Raw genomic sequence first — 16,613 nt, 5'->3', positions numbered from 1 at the left:
ACACGTTTCTTCTTTGCGTGACTTAAAGAAAAAAGGGTTTTATGAAATATTAAATGGATATTCACGAAGCTAATTTGAGTAATAATGATTTAATTCGAATAAAAACATTTTTACACACATTTTAATTGTCTGATCGTAAAGCAAGAGTAAAATTGAAACTAAAATATTAAAGTAAAATATTAAAGTAAAAGGTAAGTAAAAATTCGAGAACTCCGATAGAAATAAGTTCAGTTTCTTTTGTAATTAAACATTTTATTATATGCATATATTCTAAGCTCTTAAGTGTACTATTAAGTTACTGTTAAGTTATTACAACCAACCTCTAGTTCAAAACGATGATTCAATCTCTTTTGTATCGTTTCGTAAACTTACCAAAAATTAAAAGCTTATTTACGCTTAATATAAGTATTTATTACACCGCGTCCATAATTTACTCTTAATTGTAATCTATATTTACAAACGTAGCATAATAACAACTTCACTCACGATACATAAATACCAATTTATTTCCCTGCATTTAAAGCGCAGTTCTAATCCATCATTCCAATTGTTTGCCAACTATTTATATTATTGTTTCCCGCGTAGTCTGTTTAAACTCTCATATATAATTCATACTCATCAGCTCATATAACGAATAAAATATTCCGAAGTTACGAAAATAACTAAAGGTGCGGATAAAAATATTTGCTACTTTTAAGGACTTGAATATTTAATTCCTGGTAATAGAAAACATAGTAGGCTACAATTATTTGAGCCACTAGACCTTCAACATTTTAAAATTCAATCTTTATCTTTATCTTATATTTATAATAAATATTTCGTAATTTCCATATACATTTCAGACTAGTTTCAAGTTTTACCTAGTTTAACTAGTATCTCGTTACACTGCTAATAAAATTTCAAAATGTTTTACATAACATACGCGATATGTGCATAGAAGATTTCTACGATAAGCATTTATCTGTTTTCCTGAGCGAATGAACTCTTAAAATTAAATTTATTACTCACGAGCTCAACCGAGATATCCTTTTGACTCAAATAATCCTATCTTATCTTAAACGCACGTGTACATTTTCAAGTTGCTCCCGGAAATAGTCCATTAGAACGCGTCTAATCTCGTCGTATTTATTATTTACATCGATTTGTGTAATCCGTATGACAGGGTCTGATCTCGGTGAAACACGGCATGTCGGGAAAACGGCAGTTTCGAAAGTTTCGCGTGAAAAACATCGAGCGTCTCATAGGACTTGCTTCAGCGAATAGAGGGTTTCGTAAACTGGCAATATCCCGCGCATAGCAGCTGCTAGCGGTGCTTCCATTTGAATATTTAAAGAGCGTACCGCGATACGCGGGAAACTTTTCTATCCGCAGGAGCCCATACGCAAAAGGATATTCGAGACGAAGCGAAGGACTTCGTCGAGGGTTGATTCTTGGATATTTTTTGTCTCTCCTACAGTTAACTGTCCCGGAGCAATTGTTTCTTCTTCTTGCTGGATTTCTTCGTCTCTCGCTTCTTCTCTTTGCTTCTCCCTTCTCTCTGTGACTTCGCATAGCTTGCTTCTTAGTACATCCACCGACAAGAAGGATGTTCATTCGTTGCACGTCAAGATCTTGGACGTGTCTCGCCTTCTTCCATCTTTTCTTGCCTCTTGTACTTCGTCCTTGACTGATGAAACTCGACTCGGTATAATTCTCGAATGCTTAAAGGTAGATAATATCTGTATTTATTAATAGGAGAAAATACGATCGTTGCAATATGCAGTCAATTTGCAATTTGATTTTGGTAAAAAAAAATGTGGTTCTTATTCATTTTCCATGCACGGATTGATCATTTTAATTAATTGGGGGATTATTTTCCTGAAACGTTCTTTTCAGATTTTGTTGTATAGTTTTGTTATATCTTGGGATTGACAATTTTAGGCTAGTTTTGCGCTAATGATATTAAAGATACTCGATATGTTAAATATTGATGAACGTTAAAGCACCCCGATTGAACTACATACACCGATTAAATACACATAGATATATCATATCGTAATCCTGATGCACGTGATTTGCGTACGCATATCAACACATTTCGAGCAAGATACATAATTTTATTACGTGCACGTTATTTGCACGATAGTGTAGATGATTTATAGAAGTTCCAGTTACATTTAATTCGCCGAGCAAATCGTTAGAAAAAGGGTTTCTAGCATTTACGATTTTTCATCGTGGTACACGGATAAGTCGTTGTATTTTTCATTTATTCATCCACCAATTGCTATCCTTTATTTTTTCTTTTCTTTTTTTTTCTTTTCTAATGGTCGAATCGTCATCGTTGTCGCGTGTCAAAGAACAATAAATCTACGTGTGCGTGTTCATATAAAATTCCAATTACTCTTGAAATCATGCATATCACAGATATGTTGGTCGCCTTTTAATCATGCTACAGTTTTGCTAACTCGACCATTCTGTAAATTGCACCAAGTAATCACGCTTTAGTGTATAATTCGATTCGTTTTTTCTTTTTATTTGGATGAATTTTCTCAATTCTCATTGAGAATTATAAGTAAAAGTGTATAATTCGATTGTATACGCGATGGTATAATTATTATCATTTTTATTACTATTACAAATAGGTCGCAATTCAATATTTCTAAACACACATGAAAGAAATCGTTGGATATATCGTACATTAACGTCTGCACGATCGTCGGTGAATGTTTTAGATTTAGAAATCAGATGTTTTTTATTTGTGTCCTTTTTCTCGATATTGAAGATATAAAATATCTCATGTCAAAGTGGAAAAGATATATAAATTGCCATCAGAAACGACATACAAATCGTTAATATGATTAATAAAACGCTAAGAGGATATGAGATTATTGGTCAGTTTACTTTTATCCTGAATAAGTCAGAACATACAGGATAAACGTAATTATCGATATCAATGTCGCTTCTATCTCACATTGAATCGACGGTCGCATCGTCTCGGTTGTCGTGCTTCGAAGTGAGACACATGCTCGATAGAAAGAAGTCGTAGAAATTAGTTTCGAGATATTTGCTCCTCATTGGAACGTAGTTCTTCGTTTCCGCGATTCCATCGCGGTTTCTCCTTTTCTCCGCCGCCTCATTGTATCCTTCCTTCTCCCTTTCCTCCCCCATTATGACTTTCCCTTTTCTCTGCAGCTCCATTGTCGATCGAACCCTTTTCTTCCTAACTTCATTATTTTCCATTTTTCATCGACCAAGCACCACGTTACAAGAACACGCTCCGTTTGTGTGTGTCTGTGGGTTGTCTATTCTCACGTAGAAATCTTATATAATTAATTAACTATGTTCTTGTCGCGTTTTAGAGTTTAATTGACCATGATGTGTATATGTATTAGGTTGTCCCAAACGTTTCTTTCGTTTCATAAGTGAAATAATAGATGCACAACATCTTTTATTTTACATTATTTTATGGATTAAGTATGTTTTGTAATAATAGAATAAAATAGATCAAACGTAATTCAATAAAATAATATAAAACAAAAAAATGTCGTTCATCTACTATTTTCTTATAAAACGAAAGGAACTTTTGGGACAACCTAATGTATAATACAATAAATCTATGGTTGGATTTATCTGATAATTAATAGATCGTGGATGTTTATGCATTTTGATATTCTTATGAATGTTAGTTAACACATGAAAATAGATTTATTTCACTTATTAAATATAATATGAAGGGCTTTATTTTGTACATTTTATGCACCCTTTGCATCTTAACTCTTCTTTGAATTATTTTCGACTCGGTTGTGTTCTTTTATCGTCAAAAAATTTCCACGCTTTCAGAAAAACATAAAAACATCGTTGTCGGTATGCGTAATTTCTTGTTTGACATGTACTTGATTTGATTTACATATTATGCCGAAGTCTTCTGAAACATTAAATAGCTTTTTATCTTTTACAATGAAACAATTCACATTGAGATGAAAATTGGACCATAAAAGTACGAAGTACATGATGATGTAAAGTTGCGGAATTCTTCGGAACGCTAACAAAAAACACGAGCAAACTTGTCAAGTTTCGTCGAACATTCAGTAATTCTTTTCTCCAAATGAAAACGCCTTATATTCTTATTTGTCCGTCGGATCGCTGTTGTTTCCAAGCAGTCGTATTAATTCCTACCGAATTAACGAATTCAATCCAAAACCAATTAACTCTACCCAACAGAAATATTGTAAATAGTATAAAAAGATTTCCAGGAGCCTCGCTGCGAGGAAACAATTCCAATATTCGAAGTAACGTATACGGACAAAAGAAAAATGCCATTCGGCTATCAGCAACCGAACAACCTTTTTTTTTTTTAGAGCTACAATAACGTTCGCAAATATCCGGATACTTGTTTATTCTGGAAGAGATACACTTGATTCTTCTGTTATTTGACAAACTCGTTATCTCCAGACCCTTTCATTTTTGATAAGACAAACGAAGAAGGGTTTTCTAAACCTACAGAAAAAAATCTGATGTTAACACAACCAATGATATTTAAATAAAAAATTTAGAACAGAACATTAGAATTTATTAATTTAAATTTATTCTTCAGCTTATCTTAGAATTTATCTCTATTTGTGTCATTTCCTTGGGATAAATATACTTATGGAAATAAGCCTTTTTTCCATAGGAATTGGATATTAATCGTGTATTTAATAATAACAAAAGATTGGGTTATGTCACATGTATACAATAGTACATATAGTTGACAGTAAAATAAATTATAAAATGAGTCCAACTTCTACTTCATCGTTACTTCGAATACTTTGATAAAATTCTCTCTTGATAAAATTTCTCTTTGATAAAATTATCGATATTACAAATCGATCGAAGCTTCTCGATGTTTATAAAAAGTAATAACGTACATCGATCCCTAAGGAAACTTTAATTTAAAATCGTTTCGATGTTACTTCAAACACTTTGCTCGGTTTCACGAGCTTTCCCCTGCGACGCGACGTAACAACTCCTTTAAAGCGTGGTTAAGTGAGGTTTGAAGTTTCGCGAAATTACTGTGTAAAACGTGGCAGATAACGACAAACGTGACCAACGAAATCGTCTCTTGTCGCCGGCAGTTCAATATGCGATCCGCTGTCACGATAGTAAAAGTCAGTAATTACGGAGAGCACTGTAGTAAACCTGTGGTGGCGGAATACTCTGGTCGAGAGGTCGTAAAACGTTACTTGTTAATGAAATAATTAAACGTTCGTCGGTACTTGAATCTGTCGCGCCCATTGGGGTCCGGCGATCACTGACCAACTTCCTGTCGTCGAGTAGCGGTAACCGATAACGTGCTTTTGACCCGATTGCTGTTTATTACAGGAACTGGGGAACAAGATTTCAGTTACATAGAAGAATCGTTGGGTTGGCACGTAATGACTCCGCCAATGGTGACTATCGAATAAGTGGAAAGTAACTCGACGGATTTTCTCTCTGGCCTTTGCGAATGGCAAAGTGTTAACAAATCGAAAGGCTCGAAACAAAAACGACTCGTCAAATTTTTGGGAATAAAACATTCATTACAATTGTTACGTATTACGTAATTACGTCGAGGAAGAAGCGTATCTAATTAAATAACGAAGTTGTGAATCTCGTAAGAATGATAGTTTTCGTAAGATATTTGTAGTTATTTTTAGTTTAATTTCAAGAACTATGATAGTAGTTTGTCGTCTTTGATAAACGAAATGATGAAAGATGTGAACGGCTAAATCGTTCAAATACTAGTCAAGTCTGAAGTCCAAGTATTGAGCGATGCAAACTAGGATGCAGTTTCTAGAACGGCTACATGTTTATTAAATTTGCTGCTTGAACAGGAAATCGGAAGTTTCGATAAAGCGTTAGTTTTATTATCGAGAGGCAGGAAGCAAATTATTAGTTTTCCATGGAAATCAGCTGCCGATACAAATTTAATATGACGATCAGTGCATCGCGCTGATAAATAATTACGCGTATTTTGGGAAGCTACGTTTATTATGCATACTCTTAAATGAATCATTGCGCACAGTATTAAATACAATGCATGTCATTCGATTTTTGACAATATAATAAGTTCGGCGTGAAATCCGTGTCTCCCTATGATGCAACGTAAAAATTTCTTTTGTTCTTGTTCGTATTATTATCAGTTAATATAAAGACGATATCGAGCGAACAAAACAATATCAGGAATCAGATTCATTAGAATAATTGAGTATAATGATTATACGGAAATGTGGAAGCTATCGGTAAGATTAGTTTATTGTGAAGGATTTGTATGGTTAATAAAATTGGGAAAACAATTGAAGCAGCACGAAATTCGTGAAAAATTACGTAATCAAGGTAATAAGGTTTCACGAATAATGAAGAATAAATTTAAGAGTGCTATCGTGCAATTTTAAATACATTACGTATAATAAATGAATGAATTGCACACCACGTAACTCTAATTATTATTATTATATTGTCTTACCTGAACTAATTATAATCCATTTTTACTTAACATATACATTTGTGGTAAATCGTGTTATTTTGCTTTGTACTTTGTGCTTTCTTAAATAGATGTTTCTCCTGTGTTCATAGCAATGACTGCTACCCTTTACGATCCCTCCGAAATATATTCTTCGCGTGATTGTATGCATGAGCGCATGCTGTTACGACGTGGATGCGCGAAAGTGCAGGAAACTTGAAATTCCCCACGTGGCATGGTGTAATTACCCTTACGCAACATAATTATCCTCGAAACTTGGGCCACATTATTCTGCACGCCCGGCGTCGCGACGCCGAGCGGTAACGAGTTGCGTTAGAAGGATTCCGACTGATTATGTCTCGAGCGCATAATATGTTTGTTCACGCGTAAGAACACCGACGAGATATCGGACGCGGTTGGTTAGTAGAACAAAACTTTCGCGAATAAAATTACACTCCCTAACGAACTTCCGATAAGTTAACCCCGTACGTTGTTTCGCGAATGACTGGCAATTCGTTCACGTGAAACCTGTATAAAGCCTAATAAGCAGAAAATTTTCGAGGACGTTGATTAATGGTTTCCTTTTTACTTTCGTGTTAAAGCACACGATTTTAATTTTATGAAAGGAAGGTTGAGATTGCGAAGGTCTTCGTTATTTCAAGATCGTACAACTGTTTGGAAATTATTTGATTTCATTTAGAAGATCAACGATCAATCACCAACTATATAAATTGCGAAATGGACTAACAACGTAACAAGGTTACACGGACTATTTTTTTAATTTATTTTGCAATTTAGTATTATTTATTTAATGTCGACGCGATAAATAACCATTAATTTTTTAAGTAAAGAGATGAAGTTCGGATGTGGGATTCAGGTTTTACAGGTTTGTAGAAAAAATTATTTTTAATTCCAATAAAATTTATCGAAAGTAAAAACTTCGACTAAAATGTGGTTTACATGAATTTATGATTTCCATAAATATTGACCAGTTCAAATTTTGTACGAATCATGTCGTAATAGAACTTCGTGTAAACCGTAAATGCTCATTACTGTTGATATTTGCTCTTTGAATTATTAATAGCTTCCAGTGGAGCTGGGCTCGCTAATTAACAACGATAGCACTATGCAAATAAAGATAAGAGTGGCAGAATATAATCGTTTTCGAGCATATAAACTTTTAGCGTTCAAGTTGACAAATGCGTAATCATAATACATTTTTGGATTTTATTTTCTGGCTGGAAGTATCGACATAAAGATTGTTTCGTTCTACAAAAGAGAACATATTGAATATTTTAATTTAATACTCGAATATCTTTCCAATTTTTCATTTTTACTTAATTATTTCGGACTATATTTTACCTGTACAAATTGATCAGTGATGTACTTGAAATGTTGCTAAATTCATGCTTGTTCACAAACGAATCGATACAAAGAAAACAAAGATACAAAGAAAGAAACGACTACGAATTTGTCGGTCCAACTTGTCACATCAAATAACCTATTAATATCCGAACGAAATTGTCTTGGATCTCCTCTCAGAAACTCTATTTTCCTCGCCGCTAAACGGAACTTTCGACGCGTAAGACCAACGATCTCGAAGTTCCTTTCATCGAGACATTCTTTTCGTGTCACCTATTTTTTACCAGGAATAAACGCGTGCTATCTATTCTTACCCAGCGACGTGTTCGATATTTTCTTTTCGATGATACCTCGATTCTCCAATAATCAATCATGTTTTGCTGTTTATCTGCTACGTTAGAATCGATGTACGTGATTTTATACCTTAAAGTTTCCTTAGCGATTTTGGAATACCGAGCTTATACGATTATTATCATTATATAATTAAACTGTCATAATTATCTTGCATCGAGTAATTGTGTAAAAAAAATTAATTTAATTTTTTGTTGCATTTGGACTGCAATTTTCACAAGTTTGACGACTGTGTGTTATAAAAAAAAGGTGAAATAAAACACGTTTAGAAAGTTCAAAATCGACCGTTTTCGATTACTAGTACGTATCGCTTTATACTCAGAAAATTTCACTCGACTTAATTTCTTTTGAAATCTTTCCAGCTAACAAGATCAACGGTTCTATATCTTTTGCGATTTAGTTATCTCGCGTTTCTCGATAAAATCCAGGCCTTATGACGAGTTTTTGTCACTTGGATAAAAATTTCGAGCTTCGACCTTCTAACATGAATCAGGATGAATCAGAGAAATCGGAAACGCTATGATCTTGTAAATCTTGTGGATCAGAAAATTCATCCCCTGACAGGATTCAGCAAAGAAAAGAATCAATATCGTTCCAAATGTCGCGCCATTAGTTTCAAATCGAAATCCTCGATCTTCACTTGGATTTTCGTTTAATGGAAAACTGTAATGTAAAGCTAGAAGCAAACGAAAATCGAAAAAGAAGCAAACAGCTGACACTTGACGCGATTAGTTTTATTTGAGTTCGAAGAAAGTTTATGGGAGTCGTGTCGATAGTCGAACAACGTTCCGGCTCGATGTAGCTGAAGTTACTGCAGGAACGATAGTTATCGTTAGGATGATCGTAACTTTTCATTGGAAAGCCAAGGTAAATGTGATAATAACGATGATTTGATTGATCGATGGAGATTGAATGCTCGTAATGAGGATAGATTTTCATTTTAAATTTGTTGAACGAAATTTAAATGTCGTCGGATCGCTGGAACGTAGACTGATACAATCATTAATCCTCGTTTATTCAAGTAATTTATCTACTCATAGAAATCCCAAGTGTATCATAATACGATTTATAAAAGAATGTCCATTTCTTGATACTTTCACTGAACTTAATTATTATTTATATTCTTTATATGGACCCATCTTGTTATTTTTACGCCTTCAGTTATTCCGATATCAACGATAGAGTCATATTTATAATATCGGTAATTTATTGGAAAACTGACGTAATTGGAAAAAGTAAGTAAAAGTTTTCAAAATTGTTAGTAGTTTGAAAATTTTTGTTTCTTTTTATAATGTCCTGTAATTTCCTAAAAGCCTGTCTTCCTCTTGGTTAAAACTTCATAAACAACGAGAACAGAAAGAGGAAGAGAAAATAAAGCGAAAGAAACGTTGCTGAAGTATTTCTAACATTATACACGCGTGTGTAGACATTCAGCTCGTAGCGACATATCTGCATATCAACGTAGTTCTCTGCTTGAAATTCTTCTCGTGACACAACATAGTTACTCGTTGCACATAGAACTTCATCCGCATTCGCGTGTGCGCGCGACGTCGTTGCAACCCTTCGAGTCAGTGGCAGAGACGCACGTCGAGACGCCTCAAACGAGTCCGAGGACGTGTTCCTTCCTTATGTTCCATCGATTTTTTATACCGAGTTCCGTCAACCTACGCATTTCTCTTTCTTCTTTAAAATTTTTTTATTTTCACCTTGTTGCATCAATATTCGATCAATTTTTCGATTGAACTTTGTACATTTTTCTTTGCCATATTTTACGTAGAAATTAATTCAAAGAAATTTTTTTACGTAAATATAATACGATCTATGGATATTGGAATTAATAATCACACACGTTGTTCGCATATTCGAACGATATTTCACATTCATTCGGATTTATTTCATAAATAATTTTAAATTTAAAAGTAGACTCTTAACTTCTAATTTTATCGCTATACATAAGCAGTCATGTAGTGAAAATTAATTATCGTGAAATAAGTTGCTCTTTCCTTTTTTCGTTAATAACGCACTTTAATATTAATAGCTTTCGTTTTTTTCGCACGGTACAGCATCGTTACCTCGTTTTCCACACAATCGTTGCGTTGAGTTCTCGTGTTCGTTTCGACGAATTTCTCTCTCCCTCTCACGGTCTCCGCTTTTCTATTCCGCTTTTTCCGCCTTCCTGCGTCAGTCAGCCGATGAACTTGTCAATTTTCGTTGCCGGAACGCGTGAAACGATCGGCTGGCATACGTGAACCCGATTTTACGAGACTGCATCGGATTGCACTTCCACGACGCGATCTCTTTCACGGGAAATATCGATGGTAGACAGGCGTACACCTGCCCCCCGATATCGAAGACCTTGAAATTCAGCGTAAATTCAGCGTATTATGTTACTATGAAAATCTATATCGAATCTGTCGTGAATTTAATCTGAAATAACGATCATTATCTTTAACCACAATCAAACAGGATCGTTATGGGTATCAAATTTTTTTTTTTTTTTTAAGAATCGAGAATATTAAAAAAGATTTTTAATTTTTCTAAAAGAGAGAATAAATATGGAATTATGCCAGTTACTTACTTTTATGAACCTAAACTCTACCACATAGTGAAAAGAATAAGAGTGAAAAATTTATGACAGATGAAGTTAATGAATATGACTTTTAAGAAAATGTGATTAATAAGTTTTACGTTAATAAGAGTTACGAAACAAAGATAAACGTGCTGAAAAAGCCAACGTGTTCGATTATGACTTTCGATAAAAAGAATCGTTCGCATTCTGTCGTGAACTTTTAGCGAAACAGTGTTTAAAACGTAGCTCGTTTATTGTCTGTTACAGTTTGGACAGAGATCAGCCGTTCACATTCCAGCTGGGAGTTGGCCAAGTTATTAAAGGCTGGGACCAAGGATTGGTGGATATGTGCGTGGGCGAAAAGAGGAAGTTGACCATACCGCCGAAACTCGGATATGGGGAAAAAGGAGCCGGAAACGTAATTCCTGGAGGTAAGATTGTTTCTTCGTCGACGTTCTTACGACGTTCGCTGTGTCTGAAGTTTCTTATCATCTTCGTTCTATCGGATAGAAATTACTTTTCTCGAAGGTTACGATGAACAATCGTTTTAATGGATATTCGATATCTAGTATGGGAACTCGCGCACGAATAAAATACATCGCTAGTCTAAATTTCTGATACAAGTGAAACTAGGAAGATTCTGGGGGCGATACAAAACGAGTGAAAAATCAGATATAACAAAATTGCGTTGGAAGGTCGATTTTCTAGAAAACCGAGTTTGAAAATTTATCAAGTACACGTAAATTCACCTAACTCCAGTAATTACACTTTTTATCAGAACAATTCAGGAGCCTACCAAACGCCAAAAGTCAAACGTATATTTGTTTCATTTAATATTCGTGTATTAAAAACGACTAATGAAAATTGTCAATAAAAAAGCACGTAAATTTATATCGATCATCTTTCATGTCATTCGGCGGTAGATAGAATAAAAAGTATCGAGAACTGGAATTGATTGCATCAATTCTATCGTTCAGCAATTCACGATAAAGGCTTGTCAACGAGAAACAAGGGCGAACATAAAAAGGACGAAATTGCAACGGTTTCACGGCGAGAAGTTGCAGTTTAATGCTAACTCTCCTCAAATTATCCGTGGGTCCCATCGATTCTCGGAGGTAAACGAACGAGACCAACGGACGAATCGATACAAAAGGGGATCGTTAGTAACGAAATCAGACTAAAAAATGCAATTGCACGGAAATCCAATAAAACGTCAACCATTAAATCGAGCACTAGCCATCGCAGTTGACCTGGCTGGATCAACAGCGACGCTCGTTCGCTCATTTTTTTTTTTTTTTTTTCTTCTTTGCGAACGTTCTCGCGTTAGATAAATCGAAAGTTAGCCCCGAATATGCATATACCTTCGATCCTGATCCCATGTTTTATGGAGGGCTTTTATTGGCGAAGAATGGAGTTCACTCGATAATGTTCGGTGGAAAAGGTTTCGATGCGGATAGATCATTTTTTCTGCGCAGCAACTATCTTTGGTGATACTGAGCTCATTATATGGAAAAATATTTGAAAATTTAAATTCGTCGAAGCGATTAGAAAAATTAAAATTTAACTTATAACGGAGAGAAAGTAGAAGAAGGACGAGGAAAGGGAAGGAGAAAGAAAAAAAAACCAGGGATGAAGTAAGGAAGGAAGCAAGGAAAGGAAGCTATTAGGGTTATTACCGTGGTTCCTGCTCATTCATTAAATCTGTTTTATCATAACTCGATCAAGACTTTTAACCCTAAATGGCTTGTACTTCGCCTGAGCTTTTTTACAAGTTCCTAATTACTAAAATAATTATTTAGTCTTTATATTCCACTCACAATGAATATATGTGCCAAACCTGTGTCAGAATAAAATACATAGATATATTCTATTTGATGATTTGTGGATAAAGACTGCGAAAGAAGGAACGCGAAAAGTCACATTACTTTTTATATTATTTTTTATTTTTTATGAGAAATCAGTTTTAAAATTTTATAAGATAACGCAAATAGAGTCCTATTATTCTGATATAAAAGAAGGTGTATACTGAATTTCGAAAAAAATTGACAAAGTGGAAATGGTTTATTCCGACTCAAGTGTGAATATATCTTATATAATGAAAAATTTTGTTTGCTTTTTCAAATTTATGCTATATTTTAGATTTCCATAACGAAAATTGAAAGGGTTTTGTAATCGTTCTGGAAACGACGCAGACTCCTCGTTCATTTACCACGCGAATTTTTCATGGTTTCTCCCAGTCAGACTGTTGTCTGTGGTTCTTTGTTGCGGAAGAACGTGTAATGAGAAGTTACAATGTTCGAGGGCTTTGCAACGCGGGTGGGTTAACTGCGGTTTATGCGTTTTATGGTTAATTAACTTCTTCGCTGGCCAACACGGGTTCACTCGTCTCCTTTGTGAAAAATATTTGCGCAACACGACGTTTACGTTGGCGGCATAGCAGGGCGAGACCGGAATATTTGTCGAACCTCTTCGTAGTCGCTTCGTTTCAATTTTTCAACGTTTCTCAACATATTCGACGCGATTCAATGAACATTCGATACGATTATCTTCTGCGGAAAGGGAAAGCTAATTACTGCAGGTAGACATGGAATAAATATCGCGATTAGTACTCGCGATTAACCAATTCAAGAAGATCATTATATTTCGAGAAGATTTACGATACTACAGTAATGTTCTCGATATCGTTATACATTACGAGAGCTATTACGAGAGGTATCGACTTGATACAAATAATTTCAGGTTTAATGAGAACAAACAGTAAGAATTTTAAAGTATATAAACGATAGATCTAAACTGGTGAAGAAGTTGACTAATCTGAACGAGACATAACGATACGAAAATCTCGAAATGAAACCTTGTCTTTTAATGGTCATAGAAAAATATAGAATATCTAATATTTGTTTTAGTTATTATAAGAAAATATTATGTCTCGTTCAGATTAGTCAACTTCTTCACCAGTTTAGATCTATCGTTTATGTACTTTAAAATTCCTACTGTTTGTTCTCATTAAACCGAAAATTATTTGTATCGAGTCGGTTTAATCGAATTAATAGCTCGAAACTAACTTTACTAACGAGAACTTGTTGTTTTAATTGATTAGAGATATCCTTTCTTCCAAGCTAAATCGAGGTTTTACTTATTAATAACGATACTTCAATAAGCATCATCTTTGGCACGATTTCAGGTTGATATTTGAATTAAGTTAACCTAGATACAAACAGTTTGATTCAAATTACTTGACTTGTACAGAGCTTGAATTCAGGCAAGTCGATTAATATGAACGAGGCTTTATATAATCGCTATTATAGAAGGACAAGATTGTGTCATGCGAGAATCAAGAAAAGCATCTTCATTGGAATATTGATTCAACAACCGAAGCTAATTCTCTTGGATCTCTTCCGGAATCCTCTTAAAAATATGTAGCTGCATTGGAATAACAAACTTAATCATTGTTTTATTAATTATTCTCGCGTAAATATATAATGTATATAATCTAAATATTATGAGAAAAAATACAATATCACGAACGGTTCTTCGCTTCTTATTTTTCAACGGTAATCTAAGATTAAATAAAGAATATGTTCTTTGGTCTAATAGCTAGTTTTAAGATTATATATCAAAGAGGGAATAGGTCGGTATATATTGTTCAGTAGACTATCTAAATGTAACGCCTGAGGTCTTTCATAAATTCACAATTCCATTTTAATCTCCAACCAGGATAATAGCGATTCCTTGTAAATTTGACCACGAGCCAGAGAACAATCCTATCGCAACGATACTCTCTTTTCACGCTGCGATAAAAATGTTGAACAATTTAAACGGCCAGTCGCGCGCCATTGAACGCGTTTAAGCATAGATTAATTTGAACCGTTCCCTTTTTACCTCCGTTTCTTTTCCCTACAGTACAACAATGGAGTGATTAACTTTTCCGTTATTTCGGTCTGGTTACCATATAACATTAACTCGTATTTCAGTTTTCCGGGAGGATGAAAGCCGCGAACGAAAATAGTTTGCCCTAGTATTGTTCGGAAGGTAAAAAGAGGTTTCAGATTTCTTGGATTCAGAAAGAAAATCGTTTTCTCCCGGCACGAGGAACGCCGAAGGGCAAGAACGAAAAGAAGGAAGTTGCGTACAAAGAAAAAGAATTTGATTCCATCTGTCGTCGATGTTGCGGCTACAGAAAATAAGAGGAACTTTTCAAGAGTTTACTAGTGTTATATGGAAAATGAGCGAGGATCTGAAACTATCGTTTCTACGCAAGTGTCTCTTTTGGTGAATTAACGTTGGAAAGGTTCGCAGAAGATTACATTCCACGTGGAAATCGTATTAGGTTGTCCGAAAAGTTCCTTTCGTTTTATAAGTAAATGATAGACGCACAACATTTTTCTTCTTATATTATTTTATTGAATTGTATATGACCCGCTTTGTTCTATTATTACAAAATAGATACATAATTCAATAAAATAATATAAAAGAAAACATGTTGTGCACCTACTAATTCCATATAAAAAGAACGAAACTTTTGGAACACACTGATATAAAGTGTGGAACAAACTTTTCGATGAAATTTTATTATTAAGTGGACATTATTAAGTTAAGAAAAATTTCTCCTTATTATTGCATGGATAGTGAATTTAAAAAAATTTGAATCTCGGATATACGTTTTTATTACAGGTACTTTACATATTTTATTCATAGGAGAAGCGATTATGGGCAATCGATATATTTTCCTTGAGCTCTAATCCATTATTTCGCTAATTCTAACTGATCAATCCGTTCAGTCACTAAATACTAAATTTCCACGGGGCTCACCACTAGACGAGATACATTGTCTGCTGTATTAATTACAACCAGTTTAAGTAGTGAATAATTAAGCGGTATATTTCATTAGGTTACGGTTTAATCACGATAGGACCGTGTATAATTAATACGAAATATGCGCTGATGCAGGCGAGTGTACTGCGTGCTGGGTGTTCGTTGAATTTCGCGGGAATTCGCCGCATAACAGATCATATCGTTATCGGTAAAATTACATTACCATTCGGAACATTATATATTTATATACCTGTTTAAACGCGTTTATTGCCAAAAATCGTTCACGTTTATTTTTACAATATGTAGTTGATCTCAGGTACTGCAAACACGTACAGTTGAAATAAATTTACTCCTCAAATTAATGGCTCTTGTAGTTATAAATCTTGTTAAGCTCTTGTTGTTGTCATATTTTTACCAGCGATAAAAAATGAAAGCTAATTAGCGATTCGTTTCACCTACGAAATATTAGAACGTATGCTTTACTTTGCATATCCGATACATTTCTCCGTATTATCTTCATTCTGTAAATTTGTACACCTCTAAATTTCTCATAAACGCAGAGACATACACAGGCTACTAATTACAAATTATCCTTACCTATAATCTTATTATACATACAAGAGTTCTAACGTAGTAATGAGTAATCGTATCTCTTTGTCAATTTCAGAACGTTGTATTATAACACGGACAGATTTGTCGTTCTTATCGCCGACACGGTTCGCTCGGGTCAACGGTAGTTGCGTAAGAATCGTCAAGATGAAATTGATCGGTCGTGTCGTTCTACTCTGAGAATTAAGTGCACGCCACTGTTAACGAGCTCATTTTCCTTTTCTAATATCGGTTTTATTACATGATCGCGTTACAACAGACGATCTCGTAAACGGAAACGTTCATAAGGCGTTTCATAACCGATAGGTTATTTATTGAGATATAACGATTAAACGCTCAGAGAGCGGAATTTCTTATTTAATAAAAATGCTGTACATCGTAAATAGCTTAATCTGTTAGTGGAATGGTGAACATTTTGTCACGTTGATAATATAGCGTTATGATTGG

General features: G+C 34.5%; 1 protein-coding gene across 1 annotated transcript in view; it reads left to right on the top strand.

The window, feature by feature from the left end:
* The window catches only part of Fkbp14 (peptidyl-prolyl cis-trans isomerase Fkb14), a 115,632-nt gene that overhangs the window by 93,362 nt on the left and 5,657 nt on the right, over positions 1-16,613 (top strand). The window contains exon 2 of the mRNA XM_071999992.1: positions 11,010-11,173. Coding sequence (XP_071856093.1) covers positions 11,010-11,173 — 164 coding nt within the window. The remainder of the gene's footprint in view (positions 1-11,009; positions 11,174-16,613) is intronic.

The sequence above is a fragment of the Bombus fervidus genome, chromosome 1, assembly GCF_041682495.2.
Source record: "Bombus fervidus isolate BK054 chromosome 1, iyBomFerv1, whole genome shotgun sequence".
Taxonomy (NCBI): Eukaryota; Metazoa; Arthropoda; class Insecta; order Hymenoptera; family Apidae; genus Bombus; species Bombus fervidus.
Note: the sequence above shows the minus strand (reverse complement) of the source record. Positions and strands in the feature narration are given on the sequence as shown.